The sequence below is a fragment of the Halichoeres trimaculatus genome, unplaced genomic scaffold, assembly GCF_033239565.1.
Source record: "Halichoeres trimaculatus isolate MK-OKI-2021-1 unplaced genomic scaffold, fHalTri1.1 fHalTri1_scaffold_17, whole genome shotgun sequence".
In the NCBI taxonomy this organism is placed as follows: Eukaryota; Metazoa; Chordata; class Actinopteri; order Labriformes; family Labridae; genus Halichoeres; species Halichoeres trimaculatus.
In genome coordinates, this window is record NW_027437195.1 from 11,247,489 (window position 1) to 11,263,204 (window position 15,716).

The window sequence follows — 15,716 nt, forward strand, 5'->3', positions numbered from 1 at the left end:
TTAAAAGAGAAACATTTGAGGAAGACGTGATAGGAAGGAATGCTGATGTTCCACTTGTTACACATGACATGAAGGAGAATTTTAGATGTGAGGTGGTTTGGGGCTTACAATGACGTGACCATGGAGGGAATACAAGTTCATAAAAATTTCCACAAAGCCAAATCTTCAATATGGACCATGATACAAAAGGCATTTCCAAAAGACGACCACATACACATTGTATCAACCAGTTTGAGGAAAGGAGTTCAGCACTTAAATACAGGTCATAAATCCACCTCTTCATTTTGTTGTTGTCGCTAAGACATTGGTCCCGTCGGTATAACATGAAGGATGTTCATAATATCACTCTCAAAGCCAACTGCTAAGAATGCCTAAGAAAAATGCTGAGATTGGGGATGGGTCTCAAAAACTGGTTCCTGTTAAGAATCGTTTGGAAATCGTTTCAGTCTGTTGACATCATTAGCTTTGATGCTTAATATTCCCTTGTCAATTCTTTAGATTATGCCGGAGGGTTCGGACTCTATGTCATGGCAATGCCATAAGCCAACCACACTGATCAGCCAGCAGCAGAATTTACAAGATATCAAAGTGATCCAAAGCTTAGCTTCACCATACCTTAGAGGACACTAAAAATGCAAAGCGCAGTTTGTGCAACACTAATTTCTTGCAAAGGTGTTAACACAATCAAGATGTTAAAAAAAATGTCAACGCACTGCAATGAACACCGAGAATGCCATGTCATATTTATTTACTTGTAAATTCAATAAAGTCTTGTTAGCACGGAAAACCTGTAATGCTGACCTGAAAATTCACAGGAGAAACTGACAAAAGAAGTAAGAAAGTGATAATCAATAATGGCACTGGTATTAATACAATTATTAAATACCCATCCCAAAGACTTTAATGTAAACATTAAATGCAGCAAATAATAATAAAATGAAATTGCAGAGATTAACTCATTTGAATCCGTAGTTGCTTGCTGGGTAGTCAGAAAGACAATGTATGTATAGTGAGCAGGTGGTGATGTAACACCGAATCATAACAGGGTGAGCAAGACCCTGACACAAAGAGTCAGTGGCAAAATAAACTGTTTGGCATTGGCAAAGAAGATTTGGTTTTTTTTTTTCATGCGTGCAACCATAGACTGTAAAAAAAAATGGACATCCAAAGTGAGGTTTCCACAAAAACTGCTCCCCCTGGTGGCTAGTTGCAGTATAGGTTAAAAAAATCTGGTTTTCCAGTCATTCCAGATGAGCTGTGGTCAAACTTTAAAAAATTAATACCTTGTAGAAATGTTCCTCACGTCTGATTGTGGTGGTGATTTAAAGGTATCATTTGGCTGTCTTGTATTCAAGTCCTCTTTTTTCAGAAAAGTTTCGTTTTCATAAGTTATTAGAGGTTAAAAACAATGTTTTATGTAAAGTTTAACCATGATTGACAGCTGCAGTTCTCGTGTATTTTTTTGGGGGATTGTAAAATATGTCGGAAGGTAGAGTCAAGAAGTGATTGGATTCCTCGAAAGAAAAAATAATTATTATTATTTTTGTCACCCAGCTCCACTCAGATTCTCCCAGAATCCCCCATCGTCTCTACTGCGCAGACTCTGGCTGCAAACTGCTACAATGGCTGCGCCTGAGACGGCGGTATTATGGCTTCAAAACTGAACAATGATTAATGGCGGAGCCATGCTGTCCACTTTATATACAGTCTATGGGTGCAACCCACAAACTCGGCTCTGGTGCTCATCCCACAAATGTATGTTCCTTACAAATGTGGCTCCGTTAAAAAGATTTAAAAAAACAAACAGATTTTACAATTGTACAAGAATCATTGCTTAGAAGCATTGTTACAACAAAGCTAAAACCATCAAACACAAATTCCAGGGGAAAAAGCAAACATAGCATAGCATAAAATGTATTGAATGAGACATTGCATAGAGCAAATTCCAGGTAGAAATCAAAATACCACTTACTGTTATCACATACTGGAATAGGTCAGTGTCGTATAATGAGTGGCAGCGTCATACCCTATGACCACAGCAGAGGACGATCTATTTTTGTAGCATAATTATTCCTCTCCTGACAGTCTCCAATGAAGCAAGAGCAGAAATGTAGTTTTCATTCTTCACAACCTTCTGTCGTTGTTCACGCAGAAGAAATCTCTAATTACAGAGATTAGCACACTGTGGCTTCCCTCTCAAATAATGGCCAGGTATGACAAAGCCCAGCATGCACAGGGCCTCTGCGAGGTGTGGGATGTACATTTCATGTTGTTTCATTTTCATTTCAAAGAACTGAGGTGTCTAGTGCATGCTTCCTGTCTTGTTGTGTAAATTCAAAAGGGTTTTGGGGTAATTCAGTCGGCTAAAGGAGGATGATCTGTGTGATTTTTGAACAAAGCTGCAAATGGATTATTTCCGGGTAAAAGGCTGAAGGCTAGTATAAAAGAGGGATAAGCTGAACAAATCTTTTAAACTGCTGGACTGAATTCAACTCAACTCTGAATCTAAATAAAAAAAATTAAAAAAAAGATTTGAAATTAGCAACAAAAGAAGCAAAAAAAAAAGAAAGAAAGAAAGAAAAATTGTATGACATTTGAAAAAAGCTGTATTTAATCTTTCTTGGACACTTAACATCATGACTGTGTGATATCCGTTTTATCATAGCAACTTGCAACAGCCAGGCTTTTGTCACTCAGGTGTCCTCATCCTGTTTGGCAGATGATTAAAAGCACGTTTAATATCATCGAAACCAAAAATCTGGAGAGATGCCCGAAAATCACAAAGGAAAGTAGATTTGTAAGCACAATCAGTGACGCCCACAGTCACAGGTTGTGTTTAATTGTCCTCAAATATTCACTCATAATGTTGTCATTGTCGCGTCTGAGTCATTTCATGTCCCAGACAGGCCTGGACACGCAGAGGATTTAGGAAAAGCCTGCTCTTCCACCACCGCTTCGTAACGTGTTCACATTCCTTCACAGGATGGAGTATCACCTCATGTGGAAGTCACTTCCTGTTGCACGATGCCTTATAGTCATGAATACGTCCCCTTTATTCCCCGTCCCTATCTAACGTACGCACATTCTTCAGTCATTACAAACTGATGCTGGTCTGTTTGGTTTTTTAAAACAGGCCCAGCGGTTATTAAATACACACCACCACGCTTGTCGCTAACGTTCGCGCATTCCTCCAGAGAAGGTGGATGGCGCCCACGCATCACCTCAAACAGAAACCACTGATTTTTTGTTGATACTCTACACAAAATAATCATAAAATCTTTTCTTTTTGTGGGTGGAAAAAAAAAGTTGAACAGCGTAAAAAATGTAAATTACAGGACACATTAGGTAACAAAGCTGCTTGTCTTTACTAAATTAAAGGATACAGAAGAATTTTTTTAAAAAGCAGGTGACCCAACCAGACGTAAGACATGCAAAAGTTCAGCAAAAGGAAAGATGTGGAGGGGAAGAACTCTGTAACCTGAAGAGAAAAAAAGAAACAAGAAACCTGCAACTTAGATTGCTCTTTGACCTCAGCTGTGCAACTTTTGAAGCAGGAAGATCCATTAAATTTGATACTTGAAGCCAAACAATGAGATCACAAGAACTTCACAAATGTAATTCTGATCACAGACTTTAACTTTTGAGATTTAAAAAAAACTAGTTTCAGCAGGTTTACCTACCTAGGTTGCCATCACTTGGTGCTTGCTTTGACAGGGAATGGATCTGTGTCCGTGAACTACCTGAGAAACTATAGCTAATCCCTGAGTCAACAATACTAGTAATTTCCAGAGGAGAGTCAACCGCAAGCTCTTTCCGTTATGAATTTTCATCATCATCAATTTTTATTAAATCCATTGTGCCTGCAAAACTCCTCCACTCTGCAAAACTTTGGGGCTAATAATTCCTCATATAATCCAAAGTAGCTGAACTTTTGCAGTGGCTGTCGGAGAAACCATTTGGCCACGTGAAATCTAACAGGCCATTTTACACGAGTGAGTTTGTATTTCAGACTGTATAATAAATAGATGTAGTCTCCCTGATGTCACCTGTCTGTTTCTGAAACAGACTTTGAAGCAAAATGTTTTTTTTTTTTTTTTTACCAGGCTGTAGATCAGTTTATTTCTGCTGGGGAAACTGTTTTTTGTTTTGTTTTGTTTTGTTTTTTACCAGCTCCCATACCATACCAACTTTATATATAAAAAGAACTACAGCTGTAAACACAGGGCTGTACAGGTAGATAAAAATAAAATGATAAAAACAGATAAGAAAAACAGACACATAAAAGAAAACATACTAATTGGATTGTCTGGTTCAAAACAAAAAAACAAAACAAAACAAAGAAAAGAAAGAAAAGAGAAAAACAACAACAAAACCGAAACTCTATGTTTAGTTTTAACATGTTTTAGTTTTGTTCTACTTAATCAAGGCTTGTCCCAGTAATGTCACAATTGCATATTCTTAATGGCCACTAAGTGATCAACAAGGGGAAAAAAGAAAACAAAAAAAACAACAACACCTCTCTCCATGGCTACAGGTAGGCTGTCAGGATTTCATCCATCGAGTTGGAGACTAGGACTAATCATCTGTACCCTCACAGGATGACACAGATGTGTGGAAATCATAGACTTTAATAAATGGACATAGACTCTGCAACATCTCCCATCTGTTCCTGATACAGAGTACTGATGTTAATTGCCACCATACTGGAAATTCTGACTCAAGAGGCAGGCTTTCAGTCTCCTTACTAACAGCTACAGGGCACCAGACCCGGCAGTCATGTGAGCTGCACTTCTGATTGGGCAAAATCATGGTCTTAATATCTTCTTTACAGCTAAGTGATATATAAATAAAAAAAGTTCACCCCTGTACTATGTCTGTACACATTTTTTGAGCCAGGCTGTTATTTTTGTTGTTGTTGTTGTTGTTGTTGTTGTTGTTATTGTTGTTGTCTTTTTTAACGCCATAAAAGACTGTTCTTTTGGCTCGGTGTGTGTGTGGTTTCTGGTCTTTCTGCAGCCAGCCTTAAGCAAACAATCATCAAATTACATCTTTTAGCACATCCCAATGACTTAATTTTGTAAACCAGATCATGCCCCTTGGTGGAAGTGAAATTACGATAAATTAAGGTCTATTTCTTTTACTCCTACTTTTCATATTTAAGTATTGTTCCTCTTTACGTTACCCCCTACACTGAAAACTTCATTTTACACTGAATTTCAATATCATGTTAATTTGATGCAATTTTCTACTCTTGTATAACAGTGATGAAGCACCCTGGCAAAAATAACAAACAAATAAATAATACAATATTAATTTGATTACACACACACACACACACACACACACACACACACACACACACACACACACACACACACACACACACACACACACATAGAGGTGGAAATTATGGGCTTTTATATAGAAGTAGACTGAGCCCTTTATCCCGGATGAGTTTTAATTGTTACACATTTGTCGTTAAACTAATTCATCCATACGTCATCTGTTTATCTACTCCTTTGTCTTCAGGAACTTCAAAGCTGTCTCCCCCCCTCACACGAATACACACAGACAGGTCTGTTCACTATTCAAGGTGATTCTTGACGGTAAAACACATCACTACCTCCAGCTCGAGCATGACCTCGAGACATTGACTGACCTTCTACAACTACTCATTAAATGATCATACTTAACTGCTACAACTATTCCAACCAATTTAAAAATTAACTGTAATTAGTCTGTGGGCATGTTCAGTGCTCCAGATAGATTCTCTGAGAAGTATTTACATATTTGTGGCATAAAAAGCTGTGGATTCAGGGCATTTAATAGATTGTAATAAAGAAGAGAAATCAGTGTTAGTGTGGCTCATAAAGAGGCATTAGTGTTCATTTCTGTCTGACTGTAACCAGATAAAAACATCTCACAGGAGTTTTGAATGGGACTTTTTGATGTCTATGTGAATTAACTTTTTATTAAAAACATGAAAAAGGTTTTAGATGATTCTTTAATCTAACTGAAATATTAAACAATGGATCCTGCAGTGCATTACATCACATAGTTCTAAGTTGATGCTGTTGTGTGGTCAGAGTTTTCTGCATACCTTGATTGTCTGGGCCCAACCAGGGGACTGATAAGATGGGATGGTTGAGGTATAGATTTGCACACATGCACCACTTAAAAACAAAATACAAGTCTGTCTGTGCTATATTCTTACATATCATTCAAGTAGGCCTTTAACAGTGCTGTGCATGATTGTTGGACTTCTTTCCCCTTTGCATAATTCTCTAAGGGCTCAAAAGAACTTTTTGTATGAGGTCTTAAACAAAGGCACCGAAGGAAGACAATTTTGCAAACCAGACCGAGATCTGTATGGGTCTGAGGCTTCACTCAAACTCAGCTCCTAATGAATAGTTTAAGGTCTCTTAATTTGAGTTTTTGTTTCAAAAGAATTTAATTTTTCCTTTAAAACATTTTTCAAAATACAGAGTCACTCATTTTGATTTTTTTTTCATTTCATCACAATTACACTTATGTTTGTATTGAATACAAAAAAATACAACAAACATTTTTTAATGAAATGCAGGTCATAAATTTACAGCCTTATACAACTCGTCAATGTCATTATTTCTTTGTTTGCTATAATTGCACTCTTGGCACATTGATAGTGAAGGTAATTGAAAGGTGTATCCTTGGAATAACACGGCTGGTGCTTTATGTGAGCTAATGCAGTGGAAAAAGAGATTCACCTGCATTCCTCCACACACCTGTTAACACCCAGAGGAAAGAAAGCACCTGTTCGCCGCTCTATTTATCTTCCCCCCTCAATCCTAAGACTGCATGCTGCAATCAGCGTCTGAGTGATAAATAACTGCGGGCTGTAACACCATGTCTCATTCCAACAAGTTATGTAGGACATTTAGCTGTAACAGGCGGGGTCGGTGATAAAAGCTTTGTAGTTTAGAAAGAGATGATGTTTTGTGATGTTTTCTGTGTCTCTAACAAGTGACAGCTGCTGGTCTATAAAGCTCTTTCTCTGCTGCTGCTTGGTTAATAACCATCCAGACTGCTAACACCTACCAGGACATGTCTGATTTATTTCCCCTGAGTTAAAACTCAGCAACAAGACAGGCACTGATACTGATTTAACTCTTCATCCTTTGTGCAAAGCTTGAGAAATCCCTGTTGCTTTTTAATGAAATTTGTTTATGAACCATATGATAGATAGAAACCAGGTATGTTTTATTATTTAGCGTGTCAAATCATCTCAATGCAGGCCTCTCCTAAATGAAATGACAGTAAAGAATTTGAATACTTGGGTGAGCACCTTAAAGCCAATGGTATTTTCCCAGTGGCAGTGTTTCAATCCCTCTGCTGGGAAACGGGAGTGTTGTTCTGGAGCTGGGGTCAAAAATAAAAGATTTTGGTCTCACTTTTGATCCAGACATCAAGCTTACATCTCATGCAAACAGTAGGTTTTTTTCTTCCTAATGTTACCTATGCTGATTTAAGGGCACTTGTCCCATAAAAGTCATCTCTGTTTTACAGCTGTTTAATGTCACAGCTGTGTTGTCCTCTGCACTATTTCTTGCCAGCATTGCATGTGAAGGCAATGACTAATCCTGTCACTCAAATGATTTCTATCTGCAACAGGGACATATAAACAAAACAAACAATAAAAACTCTGTAACACCCTTTACTGACCTGCCTTTGTTTTACAGCTCCAGTTATAGAAACACTGCTGCTGACGTAGGCTGTGTCTGTCCTGTACTGCTACAATGACACACACAGAAGAGAAAACATATCAGAGTAATTAGTCGGGATTATAATATGATTCCAAGGCAAAACACACTTTATCAAAGTCTTGCGTGTCATTCAAATATCATTTTGGAGACTGTAATAGCCAGCATGTCTCCTCACTTATGAGTGTGTACTTGTGTGTTTGTGCAATGAAAAATAATTAGGCTTGGAAATCTACTGGGAGTCTGGGTAATAACACCATAACAATGCTCGGAGAGCTGAGAATTAACTTGCGTTTGAAGACTAATCAAAAAGATTAATCTGTTCTCCGCTGCGGTGCTCCTTACCTGGCTCATCAAAGCTCAATAGCACAGCTCACCGTCGTGTGGTGATACTACAACTCACAGTCTAAAGCCCAATTTAAATTGTGTCTGATGAGAAATCAGTTTCAGGTCGATTAATTTAAATCAAAGTAATTATTCTTATCAAAATAAAACAACTCAATACACGCGCTATCCATCCTTTTCGCCATTTTTATGACCACTTATATCTACATCATCCACTCCACCGTTCATAGTCACGTGACCCGTGCGTAAACCATCGTACGTCAAGGCGTAGCCCGTAGCAGGTGGACTCCAGCCCGGAAGTGAGATGCGCTTCGATGGTGTCCTTTCATCTTGGAGTCAGATAAACACAAAGAAATGAGAATTAAATGAGATATAACGGCGAGAGATTAAAATACCACGTAGCCGAATGCCCGGTTACTGTGTATAATTAATAAAGTGGCTGTTGAGGAGAGCAGAATGGATTTTAGCAGAGCCGCCGGAGGCTCATACACGGTGAGACACTTCATAAACAGTTGTTTGGTTTTCAGGTATTCCTTTAACAAGTTCACCTTTCTTTTTTATCGTACAATCTGTATTTTAATATGTATATATTCTGCATGTTTTTTACGTCTTAAATGTTACACTGAATAAAACTTTAATGAGCTATAATGATAGAGTACAGACGGGTCGAAGCTGGCAAAAGAAGTGCTACAAAACACAAAGTCACATTTGTTTCCCTGCATTACCGTAAATACTAGAGTATATAATTTTTAAATTTAACTTACTTTATTTATTTTTTGTTCTTTTTTTTCTTCAGGATAATCTTATCGGGACTCTTCTTGCTATTTTTGGGAACGTCCTGGTCAGCATATCCGTAACGATTCAGGTACAAACCACAGCACCTTTACATGTTCTTATTTTTGTACTTGATGTGTCACATTATCATTCCAAATTGTGCTTTTAAAACTGCTGATTTGTCTTAACATTTTCCCCTAAAATTGAGAAGAGGCCTGGCTTCAGTTATTTATTTTAGCCAACAGTTTTAACTAGTACAAATAAAGTTTTGACCATACTCATTGAATCTGTAATAGTTTCTTTTCACCCTGTCCTGTTTAGCAACAATAGACCTCCTGAAAGATGATCGTACTTTCTGTGTTTGGTTCAGGCCTTCTTGTTTTGTTTGCCTTTTGTCATCTACTTGTGCTGTGGTAGACTTTGTGTTTACTTTTGTCATTGTGACTTTCCCTAACAGAAATACAGCCATGTGACGTTAGCAGGAACCAAGGACCCACGTGCCTTCTACCGCACTAAAACCTGGTGGTGTGGTTTTGTATTGACCTGTCTTGGAGAGGGAGCAAACTTTGTCTCCTTTGCCTTTGCTCCCCTTGCTCTTGTAGCACCCCTTAATGCTGTGTCTGTCATAAGTGAGTGTTTCTTTAATGTTACTTTAGGTTTTCGAAGAACTTTTTAAAAATAAACTCTTGATTACTAATACCAGGCTAATGAAAAACAAAATCACTAAAAATGATCAGTTTGTGAGTGTCAGATTTACACAAATGTGATTAAACTTTTATTAATATTTCTATTTTGCTCATTTTCAGCAAGCTCGATCTTGGGCCTTATTTTTCTACGGGAGAAATGTAAACCGAAGGACTTTGCAAGTAAGTTTGGTTGTTAGGCTGTGGTTTACGTAGCACACTCACAAAGAAATAGCACAGGGCTTACGTCATTGTATTCAAACTACTAATCCACCTCATTCTACTTTGCAAACGAAATGGCCTCCAATGCTGCAGCATAATGACACTGTAATTTTGCTTAACCCAGTGAAAGAAGATGTAGTCAGTGTAACTAACATTGAAAACATAGTTTTACTTAAAGTGCTTGATGTCATGTTGAATGTCCTAACACATTTCTTACCTCCTTTTATTCCATGTTATTTCAGAGCGTTATGGACTGTCCTTCCTGGGAGTCATCCTCACCACAGGAGGAACATACCTCTTTGTTGCGTTTGGACCAAACTCTCATGAGAAACTTCAAGCTGAAAACATTGTGAAGCATATTGTAGGATGGCCTGTTCTCTTATACCTGGTGAGTTAATTTTATTTGAAAAAGAATTTATGAGCACATGACTTGATTCGCTCCCTGCACTCGGTAAATAAAAGGAAAAGTTTCTCTGTTTGGTGGATGTTGGTGGATGTTGCTATAAGTGCGGCCACTGTTCCTCTTTTGCAACCTTTACCGACATCGCCTGATGTGTCTCCTCACCTTGCATAATTGCAGATTGTAATTGACACAGCAGGCATTTCAGTTAGTGACTGTACAACATAAACAAAAATCACAAAGAAGTCATATCGAGTAAAATACCAATTATCAGCCTTTGTGAACCAGTCCTTGGAATCTTGGAAACATTTCGGTGCTGCTGAGGTTTTAAGTAGGAGACAAAAGGAGGCGGTTCAGTCCCACCCTGAATTGCTGTGGCGTTAGTCACAAACACTGCATCGTCTTTAAAGCTGACAGGTAACAGTCACTTAAAGAATAGCTAAATGGACGTAGCATGCCAAACAGGGGATTATTACTCCAGCAAAGTGGAACAGAGGTAAAAATTGAGGCCAGAGTGCATGCCAACTGAGAGACACTTGGTGTGGTCCAACACTTAAAGATGCAGCCTTAGAAATACGCTTTAACTGCTGGCATGCTGTGTTATATTGTGCATTTTTGTTTGGTCTAGTCTTTCTATGTGGTTCTTGCTTTTTATTTTTCTTCACAGTCTATATATCTGATCCTTGAGCTGCAGTATGACTCAGCATGGATACTTTGCAATGGCTGTGGAGTTAGCTAAGTTGTAATTAAGCTTGGTACTGACAGCAGTGTTTACTTGTGTTTTATTGTGTTTATTTGATATTAAGATCTATAAGGTGTTAATTGATGGTTTCACCCTCATTGACAGCTCCTGGAGATCATCACGTTCAGCCTGCTTTTATACTTCTACAAACAGCACCGTGCTAACTACCTCGTTGTTATTCTGTTGCTTGTTGCTCTGCTGGGTGAGTTTTCAGCATTAAAGCTCAGTTTCATGAGATGTTTTAAGTCAAATGAGAATACATCGCCCCGCAAATGGTACCAGAGATGTATTTGTTTTGTGTTAAAGTGAGCATATGTCGTTGGTTCACAGGCTCTGTCACAGTCATTACAGTGAAGGCAGTGTCAGGCATGCTGGTTCTCACTATTGAAGGTAACATGCAGCTGGATTACCCCATCTTCTCTGTCATGTTTGTGTGCATGGTGGCTTCAGTGGTCTTCCAGGCCAGGTGAGTGATGCAGAAAATTGCTGAAAACAAACAAACAAAAAGTTTGGTTCACATTTTGTTTTGCTCTTACATTTTTCATTGTTTGTTTGGTATTTTTCAGATTTCTCGCCCAGGCATGTAGACTCTTTGACTCCTGCCTGATTGCCAGCGTCAACTACATCCTCTCCACTGTACTTGCGGTCGTAGCTGGTGAGTCATGGGATTCTTTGCTGCTGATTTTAATTGTGCTTGGATTGACAGGCCAATTCAAAACCCTGCCTGGCACAATAAATGAATAGATGTTTCTCTTCGTTTATTGTGCCAGGCAGGCCTGTGGAGTCTCATTAATAGATCAGTTTAATCATTCTGCACACTGCTTTGGTTGCAACATAGATGCTGTTAAAGACTTCTTCTTTGCCTGTTTTCAGGAGCTGTGTTTTACTTGGAGTTTCAGAATGAAGATGTCCTTCATGTCTGCATGTATTTGTTGGGGTGAGTTCAGAGACATTATCAGCCTTTTTCACCAGAAACATACAGGTGTAAATCCTGGTAATTAAGTGTTTTAATGTTTAGAACTGCCTTAATCTGTACGCAGTCATTAAAGAAAACATTTGTTTAGGACTTTGCAGCGCAAACATTGCCCTCATTTTTTGTATGTGAAGCTATCATTTACGTTTTTTTACAGAACTGCATTCTGCTTCCTTGGAGTCTTTCTCATCACCAAAAACAGGAAAAAGAACAAAACATTTGAGCCATATGTCACCATGGATATGGCAAATGGTCTGTTTAAACTTTACATTCATAATTAAAATTATGTCCTAACATAGTTAAGCATTTTAGCTCTTGGTAGGGTACATATTTCACTTCACTTCTTTTCTTTCCTTCCTCAGGTGTCCCTGTTATTCATGACAAAGGCCTGGTTGTTCAGCCAGAATTCAATGGACCATTCTCATATGGAGCTCTAGTCAACAATGATGGAGTGGCTCCTGCTGCTCTGCCGGTCAATCTGGAGCAACAATCGGTCAGGTCCCGTTCCCCTGATGCATCCAATGGCCAGCCTGACCTAAAGACAGATTAAAATTTCATTTTCACACTTTTTGCTCACTTGAACTTAAAACAATATTCAAGGACTCAAAAGGGCCAAGAAGATTTTTTGGCCTCCTTTTTGTACATGTACATGGACCAACCTCCAGCCCAGCGGCACACTTTCACTCTGCTTTACACTCCTCTCCTGTTACTGTCTCTAATAACTTAAACAGAACAGGACCCTGATAAGCATTCCTTTTTGAGAAGATGTCAGCTGTAACCATTCCAAAAATGTACAGAGGGGGTGAATACACATGGACTCATGGAAATGGCTTCAGACACATAAGAGTGGATGGAGACAGTGTTGTGTCTCAAAGCAAACTGCCTTTGCTCTGACATGTTATCTCTCACTTCCATGGGTTTAAAGCAATATTGTTTCCATGAACTTATCATGGGAACACACTCTGATCTGTTCTTCCATTCAGGTTGCTGTTTTTAAACCAGGTTAAATCTGTAAAAATGTAATATAATGTAGCTGCAGACTGTCTCAGAAGATTTGCCAACTGACTCTTCAAGTATTACGTCTTTAATGAGCAGGTGTCACTCCACAATAACCTGCCTGTTCTTGGATTTTCACTGTGTCACTGCTCTTCCTGAAGTGACCAAACAACAGGGGGATCTATTCTAATTTATTGTAACTTATTTGAATATTTACTGTAGTGTGCCTTGAATAAAGCTGTACACTGTATACATAGGGTGAAATAGTGCAAAACTGGAAAAGGTGAGCAAAGAGTCTCTCAAGTTGTTGTTTTTGGACAAGATGTTTAAATACTGACCCGCCTTTACATAATGCCTTAATGCTTTGTTTTGAAAATCTTTGACTATACAGTAATCAAACTAAACTGGCATGTTAATGTGGCACAATGTTGTCTAGTATGATTTCACAGGCTGATGGATCATGCAGCAGTGATCAAAGTGTCCAAAATACATGGTTGAATACTCACGTAGTAACAAATGAATACCTCCATAATATGGATACATTCCATCTGGTAATGGACTTGTACTTGTATAGCATTTTTGTAGTCTTTCTCACCATTCAAAGCACTTTTAAACCACTGGTCACATTCACCTATTCACTCATCATTCAAACTCTGATAGCAGGGACTGCTAGAAACCATCAGTAATAGCTAATATTTTCCAAACATATTCAACAGCAGGAGCAATTTTGGGGTTCGGTGTCTTGCTCAAGGACACTTTGGTATGTGATTGCAGGAGCTGAAATCCCAGACCTTGAGGTTGGATGATAACTGAGACACATCTGCTGTATCTTTACATAACAACTGTATTTCCACAGTGTCAATAAAGCAGAAAGCTTTTCCACAGTATTTATAGTGAAGGTTGTTTGTTTGTATGGTGTGCATGCAACATCCGTGTCATAATCTATCGGAGATCATACCAACTAATTTTAGCTACCTTAAAATAAAACTAGGAACATTTAAACTTGATTTACTTTAATTGTTTAAGTCAGATTTGGAAATAATGGGCAAACTTGTGTCGCACAAAGATTTGTATTAGGTTAAGTGTATTAATCATACTGTGAGTACACTAGTGATGAGTAGACTAAAGGAGATAAAATAAGCAGAATACAGATACGAAAACTTTTTTTTTTTTTTTTTGCTCCAATTAAGATGTGTTAATATTTCTCCAATCCTGATCTTTGTTTTTCTAACACTCAAGTGAAAACATCAAGTCTAATGCAATGCCTTTTTGTATGTAACAAGCCAAACGCCTGATTTTGTGGAGTACTGTTTGTGTGCAGTTTTAGAAATTTAGTATTTTTTCCACTTTATGTTGCTTAATACTTTTATTTTTGTTTTTGTATTATTGCGTAGCTGATATGCATCAGTCACGGGTGCCATTTTACAGTAAAACTTAGTGTTTTCACTACTTTCAACACGGCTGTACTTTACTGATAACATATTGTTTTTTTAATCTAAGGTTTGGTTGTTGTATTTAAACATGCATTTAACCAAACATAAATGTACAGGTGCCTCTGTCTGTGTCCACACTGGTAAACAACCCATTTGCAGTCATTGTGGAGCCATGCTGTCTGTCTCAGTTAATGTTGTAATTAATTTTCATTTTTTTAAATTAGTTGGTATATTAATTCAAATCATGATTTAATTCTCTTTGGATTATATTCCTTATATTTTGAGTGCTTATTTACCTTGTATCTTTTTTATTTTGTTGTACTGGCTCTGAAAATTACTGCAGCAACACCAACATTGCTCAGTTTGGGACCAATAAAGTAATTCTATTTTATTCTATTCTACTCAAAATTCCAAATTAACCCTGAAGCCCGAAAATGCAAAAGTCTACTTCTCAGTGCATCATCATGAGAAATCCAAATGGAGTGCAACATTTCGGAAATTAGAGTGTCTTCTTTTCTTTGTGCAACAAGTGGACCCAGACAGCTGCATTATATGTAACCAGGAAACACACAGAGCCTCTTTGGTTGGCTTATCATGAAGCGTTTGGCAGCTGTTTAGATCACAGCCTGTCTGAATTTTCTCTGCCTCGTCCGTGTGTTATTAAAACGCAGTTTCACATCTGCTCAGCCCTCTGTGTCACTTCACTGTTGGGTCGCCACCACACTTGAGGCAGAGCATCCTCCCCCAGCTGCAACCTGATTGGTTGCTTTGAGCCTTCGCTGGCATCTCATTGGTCTCACCTGCGGGTCCTGACGCTGGAGTAGGCTGCATCAAACAGAGTCCAATAATCCCGTAAAAACAAACAGCGAGTACCAGAGACATCTGACAGCGGTCAGAAACATCAAAGCGTTTTTGAATCTGTGAAATTAATTTAAGTATCTGCAGAATTTCCAGCATTTAGACCTCTTGTAATGGGTTGTTCCGGTCACTTTCACTAACAGAAGTCCGGTGAGTGAAACAAAAGTAATTTCGCATCCGATACGATTAAAAAGGGAAATAAACCTGTAACATTACCAATGTATGTGCTAACATTACTTTGAGTTTTATACTCTCGTATTAACTCTTCTTTATTTTGTCGCTAACAAATTGTGTCTGGTTTTCAAAACAGTGTGTTTTTAACGAGAGAAACTGTCACTTTCATGCTAACAGCCCCTGCCAAAATCCTGCACTGGCCTTTTACGTAATATCCAGGGGTATCCTTGGTGTGCACGCGATGCATAATTTAATGTCACGAGCCTTTACGGCCATTTCTGCTGGGAGGATGATGATGATGTTACTGTTGGCTCCGCGGGTTCTTTTTGTACGTTATCCAAAAGGGAAGCAATAATATACAAAGTGATTTCATGTTT

The 15,716-nt window shown here is 38.3% G+C and overlaps 3 protein-coding genes across 3 annotated transcripts in view; 2 read left to right on the top strand and 1 right to left on the bottom strand.

The window, feature by feature from the left end:
* Positions 1-8,236, bottom strand: part of grhl3 (grainyhead-like transcription factor 3) — a 32,355-nt gene extending 24,119 nt beyond the window's left edge. Inside the window, exons 1-2 of the mRNA XM_074692273.1 lie at positions 8,085-8,236; positions 7,702-7,770 (exon numbers count right to left, since the gene is read on the bottom strand). The gene's annotated coding sequence lies outside the window, so the exon portion shown is untranslated. The remainder of the gene's footprint in view (positions 1-7,701; positions 7,771-8,084) is intronic.
* A 97-nt stretch (positions 8,237-8,333) lies between these two features.
* nipal3 (NIPA like domain containing 3) lies at positions 8,334-13,753 on the top strand. The gene is made up of 11 exons (XM_074691232.1): positions 8,334-8,576; positions 8,881-8,949; positions 9,316-9,487; positions 9,665-9,724; positions 10,006-10,151; positions 11,011-11,107; positions 11,236-11,371; positions 11,472-11,560; positions 11,779-11,842; positions 12,036-12,130; positions 12,241-13,753. The coding sequence occupies exons 1-11, from the start codon at positions 8,541-8,543 to the stop codon at positions 12,426-12,428; spliced, it is 1,152 nt and encodes a 383-aa protein (XP_074547333.1). The 5' UTR covers positions 8,334-8,540; the 3' UTR covers positions 12,429-13,753.
* A 1,385-nt stretch (positions 13,754-15,138) lies between these two features.
* Positions 15,139-15,716, top strand: part of rcan3 (regulator of calcineurin 3) — a 57,341-nt gene continuing 56,763 nt past the window's right edge. Inside the window, exon 1 of the mRNA XM_074692826.1 lies at positions 15,139-15,315. The gene's annotated coding sequence lies outside the window, so the exon portion shown is untranslated. The remainder of the gene's footprint in view (positions 15,316-15,716) is intronic.